Source organism: Manacus candei, unplaced genomic scaffold (genome assembly GCF_025592945.1).
Source record: "Manacus candei isolate 608988 ecotype Guabito, Panama unplaced genomic scaffold, ASM2559294v1 h1tg000010l, whole genome shotgun sequence".
In the NCBI taxonomy this organism is placed as follows: domain Eukaryota; kingdom Metazoa; phylum Chordata; class Aves; order Passeriformes; family Pipridae; genus Manacus; species Manacus candei.
The window spans coordinates 7,187,040-7,207,151 of record NW_026138058.1 but is presented as its reverse complement, the minus strand read 5'-3'; the positions used below and the strand labels follow the sequence as shown (position 1 = coordinate 7,207,151).

At 42.7% G+C, this 20,112-nt stretch overlaps 2 protein-coding genes across 2 annotated transcripts; both read left to right on the top strand.

Annotated features, from left to right (window-relative positions):
* On the top strand, nt 1-12,793 carry TMEM175 (transmembrane protein 175). The gene is made up of 10 exons (XM_051777306.1): nt 1-171; nt 522-560; nt 2,488-2,585; nt 3,707-3,758; nt 4,630-4,665; nt 6,008-6,091; nt 6,728-6,892; nt 8,076-8,154; nt 9,886-10,027; nt 10,552-12,793. Exons 1-10 carry the CDS (start codon nt 43-45, stop codon nt 11,213-11,215), a joined length of 1,488 nt encoding a protein of 495 aa, XP_051633266.1. The 5' UTR covers nt 1-42; the 3' UTR covers nt 11,216-12,793.
* A 1,258-nt stretch (nt 12,794-14,051) lies between these two features.
* On the top strand, nt 14,052-16,420 carry ATP5ME (ATP synthase membrane subunit e). The gene is made up of 4 exons (XM_051777307.1): nt 14,052-14,180; nt 14,354-14,408; nt 14,663-14,761; nt 16,291-16,420. Exons 1-4 carry the CDS (start codon nt 14,145-14,147, stop codon nt 16,314-16,316), a joined length of 216 nt encoding a protein of 71 aa, XP_051633267.1. The 5' UTR covers nt 14,052-14,144; the 3' UTR covers nt 16,317-16,420.
* Nucleotides 16,421-20,112: the final 3,692 nt, after the last annotated feature.

The window sequence follows — 20,112 nt, the reverse complement described above, 5'->3', positions numbered from 1 at the left end:
GCGCCGCCCCCGCCGCCGCCGCGGGCGGGGCGCAGCGGGGCCATGTCGGCTCCGCGGGCTGCGGAGCGCGGCCGGGGGCTGGAGCCGGAGCCGGGCAGCTGCAGCACCCAGACATCGCACCGGCTGCTGGCCTACAGCGATGCGCTGCTCTCCATCATCGCCACCGTGATGGTGAGCGCTCGGCGGCGGTGGAGGGAGGCAGGGAGGGAAGGAGGGAGGGCGAGCGCTGGAGCGGCCGCGGCTGCTCCCGGGTTTCCGGGTCGCGCCCGTGCCTGCCCGGCCCGCCCGGCGCTCCCGCGGGGCCCGGCCCCTCCCGCGGCGCTGTCGCGACATTGTGCAGCGGTCCCCGAGCCCCGCAGTGTCGGCGGTGCTGCCGTGGCCCAAGAGCGGACGTGCCTCCCGGGCTGCTCGTGGCCGCGCCATCCGGCAATGCCGGCGGCCGCCTGAAGTTTGTTGCGTTTTAGTGAGGCTCTTAACAGGAAAAAGAATGTCGTGTACTAATAAGCATTTTGTTATTTCAGATTTTGCCGGTGGCTCACACAAAAATACATCCTGATCAGGTATCACCTGTGTTTTGTTGTTTCTCGTGATCTCGCAAGTAGATGTAGCATTCTCATATAGCAGTCCTGCTTCATTTTGAGTTCCAGGCTTTAAAGAGCTGAAACTGTTAAGTGACATTAAGCCCAGTAGAAATTTTGCATAGGGGATGACCTGGTGAACTCTGGGTGAAAAATTAAATACCAAAGACCCATGTTATCTGCATACACTGAGACATAAAGCCTGAATAAGCTGTATATTGTAGGCCACAGATTTTATAGTTACTTTTCTATGAACTAGAAATTGCCCATCGGACCAAAACGTCTTTCAGAAAGCATCTGCTCTTCTTGGTAATAAATCATCACTTAGAGAAGCTACTTATGTAGTGCAGTCTGAATGTTGGTGGGTAACATCAGGCTGGTGTCCAGTCACTGGTGGGGTTCTGCAGGGCTCCATCCTTGGCCCACTTCTCTTCAGCATCTTCATCAATGACTTGGATGCCGTATGAAGATTAACAAGGGAAAGTGATGGATTCTGCACCTGGGATGGGGCAACTCTGGATGTATGTACAGACTGGGGAATGAGATGCTGGAAAGCAGCACCACAGAAAGGGACCTGGGTGTCCTGGTCTATGGCAAGTTGAATCTGAGCCAGCAGTGCCCTGGCAGCCAGGAGGGCCAACCCTGTCCTGGGGGCATCAGGCAAAGCATCACCAGCTGGTCAAGGGGGGGGATTGTCCAGCTCTGCTCTGACCTGGGGCAGCCTCACCTTCAGTATTGTGTGCAGTTTGGGGCACTGCAATATAAGAAAGATATTAAGCTGTTAGAGAGTTTCCAAAGGAAGGCAACAAAGATGGTGAAAGGTCTGGAGGGGAAGCCGTGTGGGGAGCAGCTGAGGGCACTTGGTCTGTTCAGCCTCGAGGAGACTGAGGGGAGAGCTCATTGGGTCTTCAAAATCCTCACAAGGGGAAGTGGAGGGCCAGGTACAGATCTCTTCCCTCTTGTGACCAGTGACAGGACTTGGGGAAATTGCCTGAAGTTGTGTCAGGGGAGGTTTAGGTTAGATATCAAGAACAGGTCTTCACCCAGAGGGTGGTTGAGCACTGGAACAGGCTCCCTATGGAAGTGGTCACAGGACCAAGCCTAAGAGAGTTCCAGAAGCATTTGGACAACCTCTCAGGCACATGGTGGAATTCTTGAGGTGTCCTGTGCAGGCCAGGAGTTGGACTGGATAACGGTGATGGGTTCCTTCTGACTCAGCATCTTCTGCGCTTCTATAAAATCAGATCAATAATACATGTAATCTGAATAAGCAAAGGTGGGAAAAGAAGATTACAGAAAATAAATTAATTCTGGAAAAAGCAGGGAAGTTAGGAAACAAAACAATTTGAGAAAATTTACAGGTTTTTTTCTTTTATCACGATGTATTTTTCTGCTCTTAAAAACAGACCTTTTGTCTCAGTTCAGGAGGCTCAAGTATGATCTGTAACACAGCAAATATGCTGCATGGCTCTGTTTAAGCCACTGTAGTGGTACATGCAAAATTTGCAGAGGTTAAGCCCTCTCCTTCCACCTTGCTAACAACCATCACGTGAAAACTTGCGTGCTGCTTCTGCTCTAGAAGTCAGTGCTGTAAAAATAAAAGAGGGACGTTGTGACCAGTCCTGCTCTGAAATGCATTGTCACAGTAACAGTGGTGAGAGGGTGCGTAAGTGAATCACAAGGTGAACAGAGTATTGGGAAGCCCTTTTACAGATCGAAGAGATGTGTTGAAACATCATATGCCAAGTTTCAGCCTACTTAATAAGTTTCTGATAAACCAGCTCCTCTGCAAGGTACTGAAAAGATTGTTGGAAGAGAACTGCATTTTTGGGAGGCATGTCATTTCTCATTTGCAGATATTGGTAATAATTCAAAAATGTAACATTTAACTTTTGTTTCTCTGTTGCAGAAACTAGGTGAAAGTGTTCAGCAACTTCTTCTAGCAAAAATTGCGGTCTACTTGATGACCTTCTTAATAGTCACAGTGGCATGGGCAGCTCATGTCAGGTAGGAAGAATATGTCTAACTCCAAAGTTGAAGAAAAACTGATTTTTGAAAGTACAGGAGATAACCAGGTGTCCGATACATTTCTGTCTTGCTGACATACTTCTGAATTGTCTATTGTTAAATAATATTGAAAAATCATTGTAAAGAAATGCTGCCCTTAGCATTGAATAACTACTCCTACACCACTGACATAGTGAGACAGAGAAGAACAAGCATGTATCTTTTTACTTTTCATTTTACTTCGTATTTTAGATGCAATTAAACTTCTAATTACGCTGAAAAGATGTTACTTTGTAACTTGCGTGTTCCACAAGAGAGGAACTGATACAGTACAGCTGCCCAAAAACTTGTCTCTCTGTCCTCAGCAGTGCTTCTCACAAAATCAATTGTAATGTTTCATTTTATCTGTTGTAATGTTCTGCATTTTATAGAGCTGTGGGCACCCTTACCTGCCCTGTCTTGGTAGTTAAAAAGGAATTGACATGCAGGCATCATACTGGAACCATGGCAGTTTTTGTTGGAATTTTTAAATTTACAAATGTTACTGTGCAAGTGGATGGAGTGCTTTGCAGTCAGGGTGTGCCACCTGTGATTCAATATTTGAAGCTGATACCTCACATCGGTGCTGTTATCACATTGCTTTTCTTTGCTTGCATAAGTAAATGCTGAGGCATAGTCTTTGAATAGTTTAGGGTTTTGTGGAAGGTGATGGATTCTGTTGATTTTAAGTGACAGTTTCATGGATGAGTTCATTTCTTTAACAAGGTGTGGGGACGTTTGCAAGCAAAGCTTTATTTTGTGTGATATTAACTATGCTGTATCTCAAGATAAATAATTTTAAGCCTTAACATTCTGATAATACTCTGTCATTCAAATGGAAACTGGGTTCTTAATAACTGCTCCATGACTGACCTTGACTGTATCTCACTCTTCAGAGTTTTCTAACAAATTACTTCCATGTTTGAAGTAAATGAGTTTTGGTCACACCTGAAATACTTGTATTAATTCTGGAGCAAAGAAAGTCAGGTTCCCCTATAGTATAAATGCACAGTTTGTATATAGTGTTGTAAAATATATTTTGAGAGTTGGCTTGTTCATGATATCTTGCCTTGCCTTGACAGATTGTTTCAGGTCATAGAGCTTATAGATGATGTCCTGGCTCTTCTAAATCTGGTAAGTCTTGTCAGACACGCTGGATGTTTAACTGGCAAGCACTGGATCACTTTTTCTTAAGTGTGTCTGTGAATATCCGAAAGTTTTTAATTTAAGTAGCATCATTCTGCCAAATTTCCAAGTCAGGAAGATACAAAGGTCTATAACTCCTCCTTGCCAAGGTGACTCATTGATAAGTAACTTGCTTTTAACTTCCAAATGTTTTACTATAAGCCAAAAGAAGCTCTGCACCAGGTTGGTCTGAAGTTCATCTGAGGAACTGAGTATTTTTTTGTGTTTAAAACTCTGTTCTCTGACACACAGTTAATTTAATTTTGTTAATAAAAGCACTGGTTAAGCTCCATGAGATAACACTACAGGAAGTCCTTTTAGAGGACTAGCTTAAGCCCTGTAATTCTTACCTAATGTAGCTTTCAGAGCAGAGCATTTCTTTGTGCTTGAGGTGTTGTTTTTATTTTGGGTTGTTTTTTTTTTTAGTTTTGCTTTTTTGTATATGAAATATTTGCGATCAGAGATTAATGTTCTTGACAAATCAGAAACACCTATTTAGAAGGTATGGTGCATTTACCATTGCTACTTTAGAAAGAAGTCTGTTAAAAAACGTAGCAAAACTTTTACCTGTGGTATAGGTAACAAAACTGTAGTGTTTTTTAAAATCTGCCTGTACAGTTTGGATAGCAAACATGAAATGTATGTACAAAACTATCCATTTGTTGTAGTCAAAAAGCTCAGCAACTTCAGAAACGGGGCTGTTTTTCATGATGCAGCACAAGCATTTGATCTGTTTGTATTTTCTGGACACATCTTCAATGAGGGCATTGCTTGCTTTGTATTTTTACCTAGTGTTTCACTATGAGTTTTTCTGTTTTAGGCCTGTATGATGATCATAACCTTTTTGCCATATACAGTAAGTACTTTTCTAAAATGTGATATATGTTTAAATTACAGTGGTTTTTTTCTCTATTCGTTTGGAAAAATTTTACCAAAGTATTCAGAAACCCAGGAAAGTGTTACTATAATATTAACCCTGAATCCATTGTAATAATAAGACTTGCTTCTTTAAAATTCATGAGGGTATGTTATAACCTTCAATTATTGCATGTTTTAGACTTGGCAGAAAATGGGTATTCTAGAAGAAAGCCATAGTATCATAGAATAGTGTAGGTTGGAAAGGACCATTAAAGGTCACTTAATCCAAGCCTCTGCAATGGTCAGGGGCATCTTCACCTAAATAAGGTTGCTCAAAGCCCCTTCCAACCCGACCTTGTGTGTTTCCAGGGACTGGGCAACCTGTGCCAGTGTTTCACCACCCTCATGGTCAAAAATTTCCCATGATTTCTTTTAAAAGAGCAACTGTATTGAAAAAGGTCAAAGATGTCTGATGAGAATTTTGCCTTTGGTAAGATAAATAAAACTGTATTTCAGACTCCTCTTTAGATGATAGAACATTTTCCTTTTGTAATCTAGACAGAATTTATGGTATTGCTTTTGACTTACTCAACAAGGTTGATTCTGGCACCTGATGTTCATTTTTCAAATCTGCACAATTTTTGGTCAGATGACCTAAAAAGAATATTTGCAAGTGAACACTATATAACAGAATAAAATAGTTGCTTAAAATGCATCTTGGCTGTTATACGTGTAAGGCAGGCACCTGTTTCTCTGTGGACATATCTGTGTTAAATATTAGTCTGCAAAAATAAGGCTGTGGTCAATAAAGCAATCTTTATCTGCAAGAGCACACAATTTTTACTTTGCCTTGAAGCTGAAATAATTTTTGGAAAGTTGCCAGTGTTACTTTAATACTACATCCTGCTTTCCCTTCCCCACCAGTGAAACTGCAGAAATTTATACAACAGAGAGCCACAGAGAGAGGGCACTTTTTTGAATCTTTTAATTTGTCTGATACCAAAAAGTTTCACAGCTATAAACATCATGTCCACCAAAACCAGTTAAACTTTATGCTCAGCTACAGGCCAGTCTGTGGTTATTATGGAGACATAGTGTCAGAGTGGTTAAGGTTGAGCAGTATCAACATCAGAGCAAAGCCATCTCTCCAGATGCCTTTGGTTGGGATGCCTGCATGTATTTGTGGCTAGAAATTGCATTTAGTGGAATTATAGTGAAATTCAAATTATTGTTTAGGTTTCTGAGTTTCAGTATTGAATGAAGAGTGCTTCCATTTCTCTGCTGTTATTCTTACATTGTTTCCTAATTACATATTTGATCCAGTTGTTTATTTTTTTCAGTTTTCCTTAATGGCCTCCTTTCCAGAGGTACCTTTTGGCATCTTCCTGTTCAGTGTCTGTGCTGTTGTCATTGGCCTTATACAGGTATTGGATCTATCCATTTATATTTTTGCTTTTAAATAGACTTTCTTGGGTAGAACTAAAATGAAGTTTCTTACCTAGGAGTATAAATTGCTAAATGTGTTGTTTGTATAGCATTCTTTTTCAAAGTTGTGCCTGTTGTGATAACACAGTACCTGTATGTAAGATCAAAGTTTGCATTTCTACTGTCTTGTAAAGCTGTTTTATCCCAACTACATCAGCTGATCTCCACAGAGTTCCTTTCCTACTCTTTCTAAAAATGCCTGGGGGAAGTTGCATTTTACTTTTCCTGCTGAGGTTCTTTCTGAGCCGTGCAGTGGTGGATGAGGGAACACAGGTTTTCAGCCTCAGCCCGGTGGCACTGTTCTTCTCCTGGTGCAGTGCTTTGTCACTTCTGTTCCTTATTATGGAGGTCTTCATTCCTTTTCTTGTAAGAAGACGACCCATGGTCGTGACAGGCTCTGCAGAGGAGACTAAAATCTTGATGTACAGTGCACTGTGAAATCTCAGAGTTTCTAAGACCAACCTTCCGTATGGAAGTGAAAAATAAGTCTGATGGTGTTTTGGAATTTGTTGATTTATAACTTTGTTTTATATTTGAAATGCTGCATAAGTTCAGCACTTCTCTTCTCCTTGCAGGCTGTGATAGTAGCATATGGATTCTATCACCCACACTTACTGAATCAACAGATACAGGAGTCTGAAAATCAGAATTTCTATAAACGTCATATCTTAAAGATTATCCTAAGAGGACCAGTTTTATGCTTTTTAGCAGCCATCTTTTCTTTTTTCTTTATTCCTTTGGTAAGTTCTCCTAGTTAGCCAAAAACCTTGATGCAGCAGTTTATATTAGTTGTCTTTAGGACTGTGTATGAAAATAATGATGTCCATGTTAAATATGCAGACTTTCTCAGTTGCCTTTTCTGTGATGTTGTGGCTGCTATTTTGCACTGAATATGTTCAATTCAGACCTATCAATCTGTAACTTGATCCCTGAGTTCATATAGTTTAAATAGATTATTCTGCTACAAAATTAACCTTACTTGCTACACCTGATTTTTTCTTTTAAGCAGTTCTTCTAAACTTTAGCTTAGTATCTTACTCATCAGAAGTAGGTGAGGTAATGTGGAAGGTTACATGAAGTAAACACCACATTGCACAAACTGAAGACCAAATAATTTTGGCTAAGGCCTGCTTTTTCACAGCCTTTTTTCACTTCCATCTTTATTTAATGGCAGTGAATTGCTCCTACTTAGTAATAGCTGCTATTATTTTTTCAGAACCCCTACTTGGAACTGAAATCTAGTTTTTGAATGTATCCTGAGCTTCTGTTCCTCTTGTTCTTTAGGAAAAGATGGATTTAACTGAATTTTGAGAAAGATTCCACAGAATTGGCAGTGTTTAAATAATTCTCACATTTGGGAGGAATCAGGTTGTAGCTGATGAAAGGGGCAGTTATGAGTCCAAAGGTGAAAAGGCATAATTTTATCTGAAAATGTTTTCCTCTTCTCCTTCACCCTGCTCACTAATGGGTCGTTTTTTAATATTTGCAACAGTGAAATTAGTCTCCAAGTTGCTTAGACCTGTGCAAAGCCTTTGAACCACGTAGGACCCACCAATGGGTTTTAGTGACATAAATCGTAGAGTCATAGAACATCTCAAATTAGAAGGGACCCATAAGAATCATGTGGGATAGTTCTTCAGCTTCCAAAGCAATCATTCCTACCTTTTTTGTCAGCAGAATTATCTCCCTTCTTCTAGTTTGCCTCGTTGCTGGTACTAAATTAGCTATCAAAAAGCAGTATTTGGTTCTACATGCAATATTCAGGATGTGCACGTTCATTTCAGCTGAGCTTTTTTCAGGTTGTAAAGTCAGTATTTGGTTTTCTCAATGTGATTATATATAAGATTGAGAGTAATAGTTTCGTATTAAACTTAATTTATATTTTTGTAACTATATTTAAACTGTTCATTTTCTTTTCCATAGTCTTATGTACTTCTTGGACTCGTAATCATTTTTCCACATCTCACTCGATTCATTAAATGGTGTAAAACCAAAATTGTTGGTGAGTAATTAACAAAATTCAGAGGAATATGTTCAGATTAGGTTGTCAACATGTTATCCAAACAGCCTGTAATGAAGTTGCTTTAGTTCTGCTTCCATTTTCAGTCTTAGAATGTAGTCATTTTGGGGCTTATTGATGTGCTTCCAAAGAATTTCTCCCCTGCTCCCTGGATTTCCTTATTTGTGATGAGATTTGTGTAAGACACAACACATATAAAGATCCTCTCTGAGTGAAAAACCTCTCTGATTTGTCCTGAGTATGCACATGCATGCAGAGACAAGTACATGAATGATGGCTGCAGTCTGTCTATCCCTTTCTCCTCCTAAAAAAGGAGCATGGGGACGGAAGAATGTACGAAGCAAGCACTATGCTGTTATCACTTTCTTCCCTGCAATGCTGAATAGTCACACATATTCAAACTGGCAAGAGCTGCACTTGTAAATCAAACTTTTTCAGGGTAATTAACTGTTCAGGGTGTTAGATCTCATTAAGTGCTATGGTCTAGAGGGGTGCCTTCCCACATGGCTTGAGTCAGCCTAAATCCATGCTTCCTTCCCTCATGCTCCTTGCTTATGTTCTTTCTGCCCTCCTTGTGTCAAGACTAACAATTGCACAGCCATGCCAATAGCCTGAGCTACTCTTAAACCCTGAAGGAGGTTGCCAGTGCCAACATAAAGGAGAATGTGGTGTCATGCAACCTCTCAGCTGAGAGGTGCACTGAGAGAGCAGTATAAACTGGCCACAGAAACACTGAGCAGATCATGTCTTTGGAATTGACACTCACATGGTAGGGCAGAACAGTAACACCTTTGTGCATCTACTGCTGTCCTTCAGCCTAGTACAAGTCCATCTGTTTACAGTGCAAATGGGAGCGTACTTCTGACTCCCCCATGTGGCACCAATAATAGGGAGGCAGAAATGCTGTGAAAGAATGAAGCCAGACTGTCAGAGCCCAGAATAAACACATACAAATATTGTCTGTGCTTACTGCAATGGGGACAGTAGTTTGCAGTCAGGTCATGTCTGTACGTCTCACCCTGTCAGATGGCTGACATAAATTACTGCTTTAGTGAATTTCTTGTGATTACACTTGCTTTGTATTCAGTTCCTCTTCCTGCTTCCTCTGGAAGCTTAAGCTTTTTCTTTGTCCAACCTATAGTCCTGCAGCAGTGCATTTTGGCTAGCTAGGCAGTTCAGAGTCCAGTCTTTAGAGATGGGTCTAAAGACCCATCCAGTCTTTAGATGGGTTTGACTTTTCCTGTAAAAGCTCCACCTTTTGACCACAGACTTGATTTATTTTAAATTTGATATCCCAGTTTAGCCACCATACTCCAGAGAGGGTTTTTTTCTACCATAAGTTCTTCACACTGTCATAGAGGACCTACAGCTGTTAGGGCTTCCTGAGGCACAGCATCTGATTTGGTTTGTACAATTACAACTTTGAGTCACTATTCACTTGGAGGAAATTGTCTGCCATACAATTTAAAGGACAGGGCTTTTTTTTGTCCCTGAAGTGCTTGTCTTGAAAGAAACGTGAACTTAAGGGAGAGGCACAGATGCCAAAAAAAAAAGTGGAGTGACTGACCTGTGTGGATGACTGGCACCCTTCTTCCTACAGAAAAATTTTGGCAGGTGGGGAGAAAGAGAAAGGGAGGTCACAGTAGGTTGTTGAACTACCTTGTTTTATACTTCCTTCTTATTTCATTATTAAGCACCTGAATTTTTTTCCAGGTCAGAGGGATGAAGAGGAGGAACACCATAGCCTAGAAACCTTCACTTTTTACCTCAGTGAGCCTCTGAGTAAAGAACGGGTAGAAGCATTCAGTGATGGAGTCTATGCTATTGTAGCAACCCTGCTCATTTTGGATATATGGTAAGGCTTTGTACTGCTTCTTTCACTTCGTGTTGTTAAATATATTAACTTTGTATGTAATATTTGAGGAAATAAAGTCCATCAGACATTGTGACTTCTAAAACCTGCAGTGGTTACTTTAGGTATGATTTTCTGAAAAGATACAGAATACAAACCAAAAATACTTCTAACGTCCATGTTCTAGCAGTAGTGATCACCAGTTTATGTGATACGTGTTGGGATGTGGAGTCTTGAAGAAAAAAGCTTTCTCTTTTGTTCATTTATGTTTTCAGATGAAAGGCTTTTATCAACAAAAGCTGTTTAGTCACTGCAGCAACTTTATTAGCACAAAGAAATGCCAGCTTGCATTCAGATTTCCTTTTAGATCTAATTTCTTTGCAGAGCTGTTATTTGAAACACTTAAGTTAAAAATTATAATGGATGCCTGTTGTTCCCTACTTGCTCAGAGTAAAGCAACACAGTTCAGTATTGCTATAGGTGTGGTTTTATAACAGTAATATGTAAAGTAAGTTTTCTCTCCACAGTGAAGACAATGTCCCTGATCCCAGAGAAGTTGAGGAGAAGTTCCATGGCAGTCTTCTTGAAGCTTTAAGTGAATATGGGCCAAACTACCTTGCTTACTTTGGCTCATTTGTTACAATCGGTCTCCTGTGGTTTGTCCATCACTCACTTTTCCTTTATGTAACAAAAGCTACCCGATTAATGGGACTGCTTAACATACTTTCATTGGCTTTCATTGGCGGGCTTCCACTAGCTTACCAGCTGACCAGTGAATTTGCAGAGAAGTCTCATAATGAAATAGAAGCCATTCAGGTCAGCTGTGTTATCACCTTCTTTGCCAGCATATTTCAGTTTGCAATATGGACTACAGCCCTCCTCAATGAAAGGGAAACTTTGCATCCATTTGCTAGATATGGTGGCAAGGAGCATGCCTTTATGTTTGCCAAGCTGGCTCTCTATCCTTGTGTAAGCCTTGGGACCTTCTTTCTAACGTGCTTGTTAAGTGAATTTTCCACAGCAATTTTCCATCTTATGCAGATTGTAATCCCATTTGCTTTTCTTGCCTTGCGCATTTTTGTTAGAATTTCTTTAACTGTTGTAAAGACCATGATGTCTCTCTCTAGACGGAAGGTTGTATTGTTAGAAGAAGAAGAGGCATGTTTGTCTCCTACTGAAACACTGTCCTAAATTTCCACACAGTGCATGTGAAGTTACGAGATTAACTTTAGTTCTTCTAACTCACATTATCTTCATGTGTGGATTATATTGACCTAAACCAAAGCCTGCGTTGACCATAACTAGGGCATATTTAAGTTTTAGCTGGTCATGCCTGAGACCCTTTTTCCAAAATCTGCTATTGAAAATGTTGGGCAAATAGGGCATACAAAGAAAAGCATGTTCTGTTTCCTTTAGAGTTACTCTACAGGAAAAAATGCTGTTTGACATGTAACTGCAGTGATGCTCAATTAAGAAGTGCACAAACAGGTGCCCAGCAAAATGGTAACCAAACACCAGAACAGAAGCTGGTTGTGCTACTGTAAGATAAGAAGTGAGGTATGAACGACAATGGAGACCTCTGGATTTCTGGAAGGTGCATCATGGTGGAACATTTGTGCATACAGGTTGCTGGTCTTCTCTTTTTCCCCCCCAAATGGTTACAGTGTCTGTTCTGCATAGTAATAAACTGGGGATAGCATTTGGAAACCTACCTGCTGCGTTTAAGTGGCTCTGTGTGTGAGTTTAGATGGGAGTTGCAATTGTGATAGCAGTCTTCCAGGCTACCTGAACGCAAGTTCTTTGGGCATATTTGTTCTTTTTAAAAAAGGATATATGTAACAAATGAGGAATCATGTGGCTTTGCCACAATCCAAGGTTTCAACTAACTTTGATAACCTCCCAGGGAAAAGGGCTGTGGGACTAGAGGTAAATTTGTTTTCTGTCCTGCAGCAGCAGCTCATCTGAAAAGTTTGCATTTCTCAGGCTTTTTGTGTCTGTTTTCCTGTCTGTTGAATGGAACATCCTTCTGTTACTCTGAAGGCATGACGTCATATTCAAAGAGAGTATCAGACTGCCACATATGAGAGTACCCCCTCAGGTAAGGGAGTTGAGTTTTTTCCTGAGTAGTGGCTTATTGAGTCATCTGAGTCTCAGGAAGACAGCAGAAGAAACTAACCCTGTAGAAGTTCCAGTCTAGGGTTTGGTGGATTTTTTTTTTTTACTCTTTTATGTGGTTTGATAAGCTTTACGCTTATCAAGTCACCTAGCCTCTGGCTGCCCTGGAAGCCTTTACATTTCTTTTTGGCAGAGCCATTAGTTTGTATCTTGAACTGTCTTAGTGCCTGACAACTTTAATGCCATATTTAAAGGCATTTGGGGAATTTTGTTGTTCATCTTAAAAAAAAAAAATACTGTGGCAAAGTATGCCTGAAGAAATTAGAGGTGAAAACAAATTCAGTTATCTTGTTTTAGTTGAGATCAGTCTTGAAAGCACTTGTGCTTTTGGTTTGAAGCACCTTGATACCTATATGTAATTGTAAATATTACATCCTTCGTGTGAAGAGAGTATGTTCAGCTACTCAAGGGGATTTATACCTAGTTGAGGTTAAACAACTTCCATAGTGTTGTGTGTAGCAGGATTTTTCTGATACTTAATAAAAGCACTTTTGTTTCTGTATGGTTTTGTTTCTAATGTGCAGCAGTCACATAATAGGTAGTGAATATGTGTATTTGTAATAAATTTCAATCAGTGAAAAAACAAAGCTTGTAGCTCTTTATTTCTGCTCTGCAGGTGAAACTTATATCCAGTGTTTACAGTTATGTTAGATGCTGGGGGGGGTTTTCCTTCAAAACCATCAAAAACTTCAGTTTTGTGATTTTGTATAAAACACACAAATGCTTTTAATGTGATGCGAAGAAATATTGATTCTATTTCTGTTGGTACTTGAAGAAAATGAGACTGCAAACTGAATCTGACCGAGAAGTTTCACTGCAGTGTTTACAAGGCTGAAGTGAAGTGAATTGTAATGTATAAATACTACAAGGAACTGTATTGGCTAACTAATGCATTCCTTCTTTTTATCCCACTTCCAAATAAGTAATTTGTTCTGCAAAAAGAAAAATTTTATTTTTTCTTATAGTCAAGACACTATTATTCAAACCAAATTTGGTAGTATCTAAAAACATAAACTTGAGGGCAAACTTGATGTGAGACTTCATATAAACAGAGCTGATTTAGGATCATTGTGATAGTTTTGGTACGTTCTCGAGAAACAAACTGCACTAATTTGAATTGTGTCATTCTCAAGTAGAACATTCCCAAATCTAACTGTAACTAGCTGTTCTTTACAGATTTACTAAACACCACAGGCTTTTGTCTCTAGGAGAATTAAAGCGAAACACAGCGATTATTACAATCCCAGAATCATAGAACGGATGACACTGGAAGGGACCTCTTGAGACCATCTAGTCCAACCCTCCAGTTTAAAGTAGGGGCGGCTGGACCTGGTTGCCAAGGTCTGTGTCCAGTCATACTGCGCATCTTCACAGAGACACACCAACCACTCAACAGCTTATAGGGTCCAGCCTTCTGGACTGTAACCCCTGAACTACTGAACCCCATCACCCAGTGCCAGATCCAGACTCCCCTTTGAACACCAGGGATGGTGACCCCATTGCCTCCCTGGGCAGCCCATCCCAGTGCCTCATCACCCTAACAGTGAAATTTTTTTTTTTTCTACTATCTGTTTTCAAACGGGTCAACCCGCTTGAATGTCCAATTGCCCTCGGGACTCAAAAAAGTTTGTTTGTTTGTTTGTTTGTTTGTTTTTCTTCCACTTAAAAAGGAATTTCTTACATCTCAGTCTGTTGCCCATTTATCAGCCACTGAAAAACATCGATGAGATTCCCCCCGATCGTCTCTCGCAGGCTGCGTAGCCCTATCTCGCTCAGCCTCTCCTTGTAGGAGAGATGCTCCAGTCCCTGCGCCATGGGAGTTCTTTGAGTGCCAGAATCGCAAACCCTGGAGCGAACAGGACCGGCAGTTCCCGGCTGCCCGCTCACGGCTTCTCTCCTCCCCTTCCGCCCGCCGCCGTCAGTTCCGGCCGCCGCCGCCGCCAGGATGGTGCCGCCGGTGCAGGTCTCGCCGCTCATCAAGGTGAGGGCGGCGGGCGGTGTGTCCGGCGGGTCCCGGGGGTCCCGGGTGTGCCGGGGCCGCGGGACGGGCCGGACGGGCCGGGGGGGCTCGGCGGGCCGGGGCGGGGGGCGGCGGCGGGGCCGGCGGTGCGTGTGGGCTGAGCGAAGGGCGCGTCCTTGTCTCTCGTCCCGCAGTTCACCCGCTACTCGGCGCTGCTCGTGGGGATGATCTACGGCAAGAAGCGATACGGTGAGTGCGGCGTCCCGGGGGCCGCTCCCCGCGCCGGGCCCCGCAAGGGCACCTTGAGGCCGCCATTTCCCCCCGCCCCTGCCGCGGCCCTGCCGGGGCGGCCCTGCCGGGCTGAGGCCACATATCCCTGCGGGTCTGTGCCTTTGTGCCGGCACAAAGCTGGCTTATCCTCCTTTCTGAGCGAGCCTGCGGGCGCGCAGCTTTCCGCCGTGGGTTCGGGAAGGCGTGTTTTAAAGCGAGTGTGTTGATGGCAGACTACCTGAAGCCGATTGCTGAAGAAGAGAGAAGAATAGAGGCGGAGGAGAAAAAGAAACGTGAGGAGCTGGAGCGGATTGCAAAAGAGATCGCAGAAGGTAGTTCCTCCGTTTAGTTTGTGTATCCCCCGTTTGGCTGCTGGACTGCTGTTTTACAGCAGTGCTTTTAGGAGAAGTTGAGGCTTACAGCTAATCCGTGGAGCCAATGCTTAGGGTGATGTGAGGACTAAATAGTGCTGCTGTTCAGTGATGCTTGCATTTGGAACAGGTCATCAGGGGAAGCGTTAAAAATGCGTTTGAAACGACTCCGGACTTGTTAAATGGCTATCTGAATTTCCAGGGAGAAAACAAAATGCTAAAAACTGCTGCTTGTCCTTGAGGAATGACGGGATCTGTTTAATGACTAGTGGGATGCCCCTTATTCAGCTGTATGCAACAAATTTACAGCCCCTCTTCTCCATGCAGTGCAGGGACCTCATAAGTATGACTGATCATCTAAACTAGAAGCCGTAGGCAGCTGCATGTAATTGCAACTCCAGAATTTTAAGCGGTATCACAGGTGTAGTGTTAGAGGTCAGCTTCATTTGTTGTATCTCTCATGTGAAGAGATACATGCTGGAGGGGATCTGTTCATATTAGTACTGCTGCTATTTTCTCATTCCCTTCCACCTTGTAATATTCCTGCTGTGGTGTTGTCGCCCTGGTCCTTAGGATTATTTCTTGGGTCCCCTGTGTGTTTCTAACAGAGGATTCCTCCCCTGCTGCCTTACAGAGGAGTGTGCTCTCTAGCTTGGTTTCAGCAAGGAGTTTTTTTGGGTGGACTTAGAGTTAAGAAGAGTCAGAAAACTGAGTAATAGCTGAGGCTGTTCTTGGTGCAGCTACACACTCCGTAACTTGTTCCATGGAAACTAGTGACATTTCCATTGTCCTAAACAAAACTAGCACTGAACAAAACACTGTAAAGTTAAACGAACTACACATACAGAAAATCAAATATGCAGTTGGGTGATTTGTATCACCTACTAGAGATGAAGCCATTTTGCATGGCTGTTTTGCCATCTTAAATACATAGTCTCCATTGGTCATGGACTAAATAAATAAGCATTTTAGATGTTCTCTAGCTAGGTGAAACTTTTGTAATTTTGGAGGTAGAGGCTATGCTGTGGTGTTGCCAGCCTACTTAAAAATGGAGTTCTCTGATTATTTCTTTAGAATGTTTAATCTCTTTAAAAGTGGCATAAAGATGACAGGTCTTTGTTCCCAGCAATGTTTTTGGTGTGGTTTTTTCAGAAAAGCAATTGTTAAACTTTCACTGAATGCAATGTAGTTGCTGGAGATTTTTCCTTACAGTTGGATGACTGGACATATCTGTAATGATAGCTTTTTCTGGGCTTATTTGACTCATCAATTCAGAAAATGGTCTTTTACCAGTGAGTAAACTTAAAAGTGCCTTTACTCCAAAGTATGAATTGCAATGCTGTTGAACAGACAGAAGTGGGAATCATAAAAACTGACTAGAAAGAAATTACATGAAAGTAGCCTTTGATTCTGCTGATGTTTTGTGTATTTTAGTACTGCATGGGAGTGGCTAGTAGTCCTAACCATGTTTATTTTTTCTTCCCTTCTAGCAAGTGAAGATTCCATATTGAAATGAACAAAAGATGTGATTTGAATTTCACACGTGGCTAGGCTGTGAACTGTCCAATGGTTTCTGAACTCTGCATGATATTCTATCAATAAAGTACTTACTACACTTCAGTTGGTATTTTTTGAGTGAATTGCCCAGAACAGCAGCAGAAATACTTACAGAATGTGACAGGAAGCATCTGTCCCAACCAGGCCATTGTTGCAGCTGAATCCCCCCACTATTACCCTAGCAATAGCCAGTCACTACACCCATTACTCATAGCTAATGTTGTTGATCAGAAAGTACATACAATTTAATACACATGGGCAGGTGGAAGGAGAGGGGAGTGGTGAGGCACTGACTGCCTGAACCTGTTACTTAAATGGCTTGACTGGGGAGTTTCATAGAAATCACAGAATGTTAAGGGATTGGGATGGATCTTAAAGATGATCTAGTCCCAACTCCTCCTGCCACTGGACCAGGTTGGTCAAGGCCTTGTCCAACCTGGCCTTGAACACTGATAGGGTTGGGGCATCCACAGCCTCCTTGGGTTCCAGTATCTCACCAGCCTCAAAGATGTAGAAACATTAGTTAAGGAATTTGCGACCACTGAAAGGACAGTGGTCGCAATCCTCTGGCTAAGTGACTATATGGTTAGATGGTACCATTTTGGGGAAAAGACAAAAATTACTTTTGTCACCTGGCCTGTGTAATATCAATTAGAAAGTCAGTGTTCTCCTCAGACACTCAGCCTGCGTTAGGCAGTGAGAGTGATAGCCACAGCAGTGGGCAGAAGGGCAGAGCAGGCTGCCCAGAGCTCAGGGCTGTACATCCTGTGGCTGGACATGACCTACGTGTCAGAACAGAAGACAGTGGGAGCAACTGATGAAGTGTCTCATCAACATGCCTGAGGAGCAGAGTTTCCCACCACCAGGCACTCCTTTCTGGAGCATTGTGTTTTGCCATCAATGCTTTTCTGTAGATGAGCCAACCTGGGAATCAAGGCATCAGGGACTGTCCCAGGATACCACAGATGCTACCCTGCACTTAACTCTTGGATAATCTAAGACTGTAGCTGACTGTTGTCTCACTGGTCCTGTCAGCACATCCTGCCCCTCCTCTCAGCTCCAGTGCTATAGACATGCTGCTTCCTATGGATCTCCAAGGACTATTTCTGCCTCCTGTCACAGGTCCTTTCTCTTGAAGGGGAAGTAACCCTTGACTGTCCAGCAGGGATGCATCTTCTGTGCTGGAGACAGGCAAGAACTCTGCAGCCCTCAAGAGTAAGCTGCAGGGAAAAAAAATTCCCTACAGATTGTACCCTGTCAGAAACTGATATAGCGCACGGTGGGAAAAAAAGGAGAATGAAACGTCTTGCCTTACTGTTTCCTTTATTACCCTCTGATTGCTGTGTGTGGCTTCCCACAGCAACATGAGAGGCAGTCAGCTACTGAGCAGCAAGGGCATGGGACCACTGACCTACAAAAATGGTCCAACAAAATGGCCATGGACAGCAGAGCTCTGTGCTCTGCTTGGGGTGCTGAAGGTCCACAGGCAGGTAGAAGAGCAAGAGGAAGGGGACGGAGGAGCTTGTGGAGATAGCAGGGAGCTTGTGCTGTCCGCACCAGTGCAGCTTCCTGCTGCGAGATCTCTGCTGTTCTGTGACTCTAGGGCTGCCCTTTTTGGAAGGGAGCATCAGAGACCCTACTGCTCCCATGGAAATGGTCCACACTTCGGAAACAGCCTCCTCCACTGGCACCACAGCCTGCGTGTCCATGGACACCCCTCTGCAAGTGTGCATGATCCCCTTTGGAAATACACAGCAGCATGCCCACCCCAATGCTGTGTGGGACAAGTTGTGCTCCCATGTGGCTGTGGGCACGTGAGGCACTGCCACCCACAGCTCTGTGTCCTGCCAGCACTGCTGGGTGTGATGGGCAGGCTGCCCGTGCTGCTTGTGTGAGAAGCCCTGCTGGGGCAGCCTGCAGTGCTCTGGGCACTTCACACTGGGCACAGAGGGCAGGGATATTAGTCTCCGGGTTTCATTACCCAGAAAACATTTGAGAACATAAGGAGCTTTTCTCAGCATTTAAGTGTACAGTGTCTTGTGATCCTCAAAATCTCACTGCTTCCCACTCTCTGATACAATAACCTTCTGGCATTTTCCCACCAAAAGAAAAACAATTTCTTGTTTGACTTCATCTGCTGTATGATAAAAGCTTCCTACATGGTTCTCTGCTCTTGTGAGACCCCACTTGAAGTACTGTGTCTAGATCTGATGCCCTCAACATAAGAAGGATATGGAACTGTTGGAGCAAGTCCAGAGGAGGACCACAAAGTTGGTAAGAGGACTGGAGCATCTCCCCTACAAAGACAGGCTGAGAAAGTTGGGGCTGTTCATCCTGGAAAAGAGAAGGTTGTGTGGAGACTCATGGCAACCTTCCAGTATCTGAAGGGGCCTACAGGGAAGCCACAGAGGGACTCTTCATCAGGAACTGTGTGATAGGACAAGGGGTAAGGGGTACAAACTGAAACAGGGGAAATTTAGGTTACATATCAGGAAGAAATTCTTTCCTGTGCGGGTGGTGAGACACTGGAACAGGTTGCCCATGGAGGCTGTGGATGTCCCAACTCTGGGGGTGTTCAAGGCCAGGTTGGATAAGGCCTTGAGCAACCTGGTCTAGTGAGAGGTGTCCCTGCTCATGGCAGAGAGGGTTGGGATTAGATAAATTTGAAAGTCCATTCCAACACCTAACATTCTACAATTCTATGATTCTTAACGAAACTGAGACAAACAGCATGAAGTCATTACTAATGGCATATTTAGCTTTCATGCAAGTGGACTTTCTGTATTTTCCTGAAAGACAAGTTGCCTCTCATGGAATTGCTGTGTAGTGATAGAGGATTACATCTTGCTTACTACACTGAGACACAGATAAATGATGACCATGTACCACCATAGCTCTAGTTTTCCTTTTACTTGCAGTATTTTTGTAATGCAAAACAAGATACTGAAGGGTAAAGCCCTGAAAGATAGCAAGAGCAATAGAAGAAGAAGAAAATCCCCAGCAAAATAGATATCCAAACAGTTTTAAAAAAGAGAGAGAGAGAGAGAATGAGAAAGGAGCAGAGAAGGTATCTCTACTACTACAACAGTGTAATTAAATGCTCTAATATGTTTACATGAATAAACATGAAAACTAACTTTTATCTAAAATAAAAGGGTACAGGTCATCAAGTCTGTAGGGGAATCTAGAAAACAGACACCTCAGAACAGGAGGAGGAAAAGAAGGAGGGGTTGGTTCTGATCAAGTGTATTAAATAACTGGCACTATGAGGCAAAACAGAACAAGTTTAGGAGATGCCACAATTCAAGTTGCTTGGTTAACTGTAAGTGGAACTGTAATGGGTAATGATAACCCTGTCTTCTTAAAATCATCTGTGAAAGAACAACGCCTCAGTTAGCACACTGTGGAACCTGCTCCTGAAGAAAGCAGCTACTGGGTGTTATGGCTCCATGCTTTGTGATGGCAACGCATCCCAGTTCTTGAAGTGAGTGCAGAACATTTATCTGTCCAAGTGTTTCTTGGATTTACATGGAATCAAAGTATTTTAGAGCAGTTCAGAGGTTTACTATGATCAGTTTTCATGCTTTATCCTTAGCCTCAGATTTCTTTCTGATATCGTGATATCCAGATATAGGATTTATTCTGCTATCCAGATATAGGCTTAGATATGACAAATTTGGCTCTTCTTCTGTTTTCCTAGTCTGCAGGCTATGGTTGTATACACTGTCAATCATATGGGGTTGTATGGAGTAGGA

Coding starts and splice junctions, on each gene's coding strand:
- ATP5ME (XM_051777307.1), top strand. CDS start 14,145: ATGGTGCCGCCGGTGCAGGTCTCGCCGCTCATCAAG. Junction 14,181..14,353: donor AGGTCTCGCCGCTCATCAAG/GTGAGGGCGGCG, acceptor CTCGTCCCGCAG/TTCACCCGCTACTCGGCGCT. Junction 14,762..16,290: donor TGCAAAAGAGATCGCAGAAG/GTAGTTCCTCCG, acceptor CTTCCCTTCTAG/CAAGTGAAGATTCCATATTG.
- TMEM175 (XM_051777306.1), top strand. CDS start 43: ATGTCGGCTCCGCGGGCTGCGGAGCGCGGCCGGGGGCTGGAGCCGGAG. Junction 3,759..4,629: donor TCCTGGCTCTTCTAAATCTG/GTAAGTCTTGTC, acceptor TTTCTGTTTTAG/GCCTGTATGATGATCATAAC. Junction 6,092..6,727: donor TTGTCATTGGCCTTATACAG/GTATTGGATCTA, acceptor TTCTCCTTGCAG/GCTGTGATAGTAGCATATGG.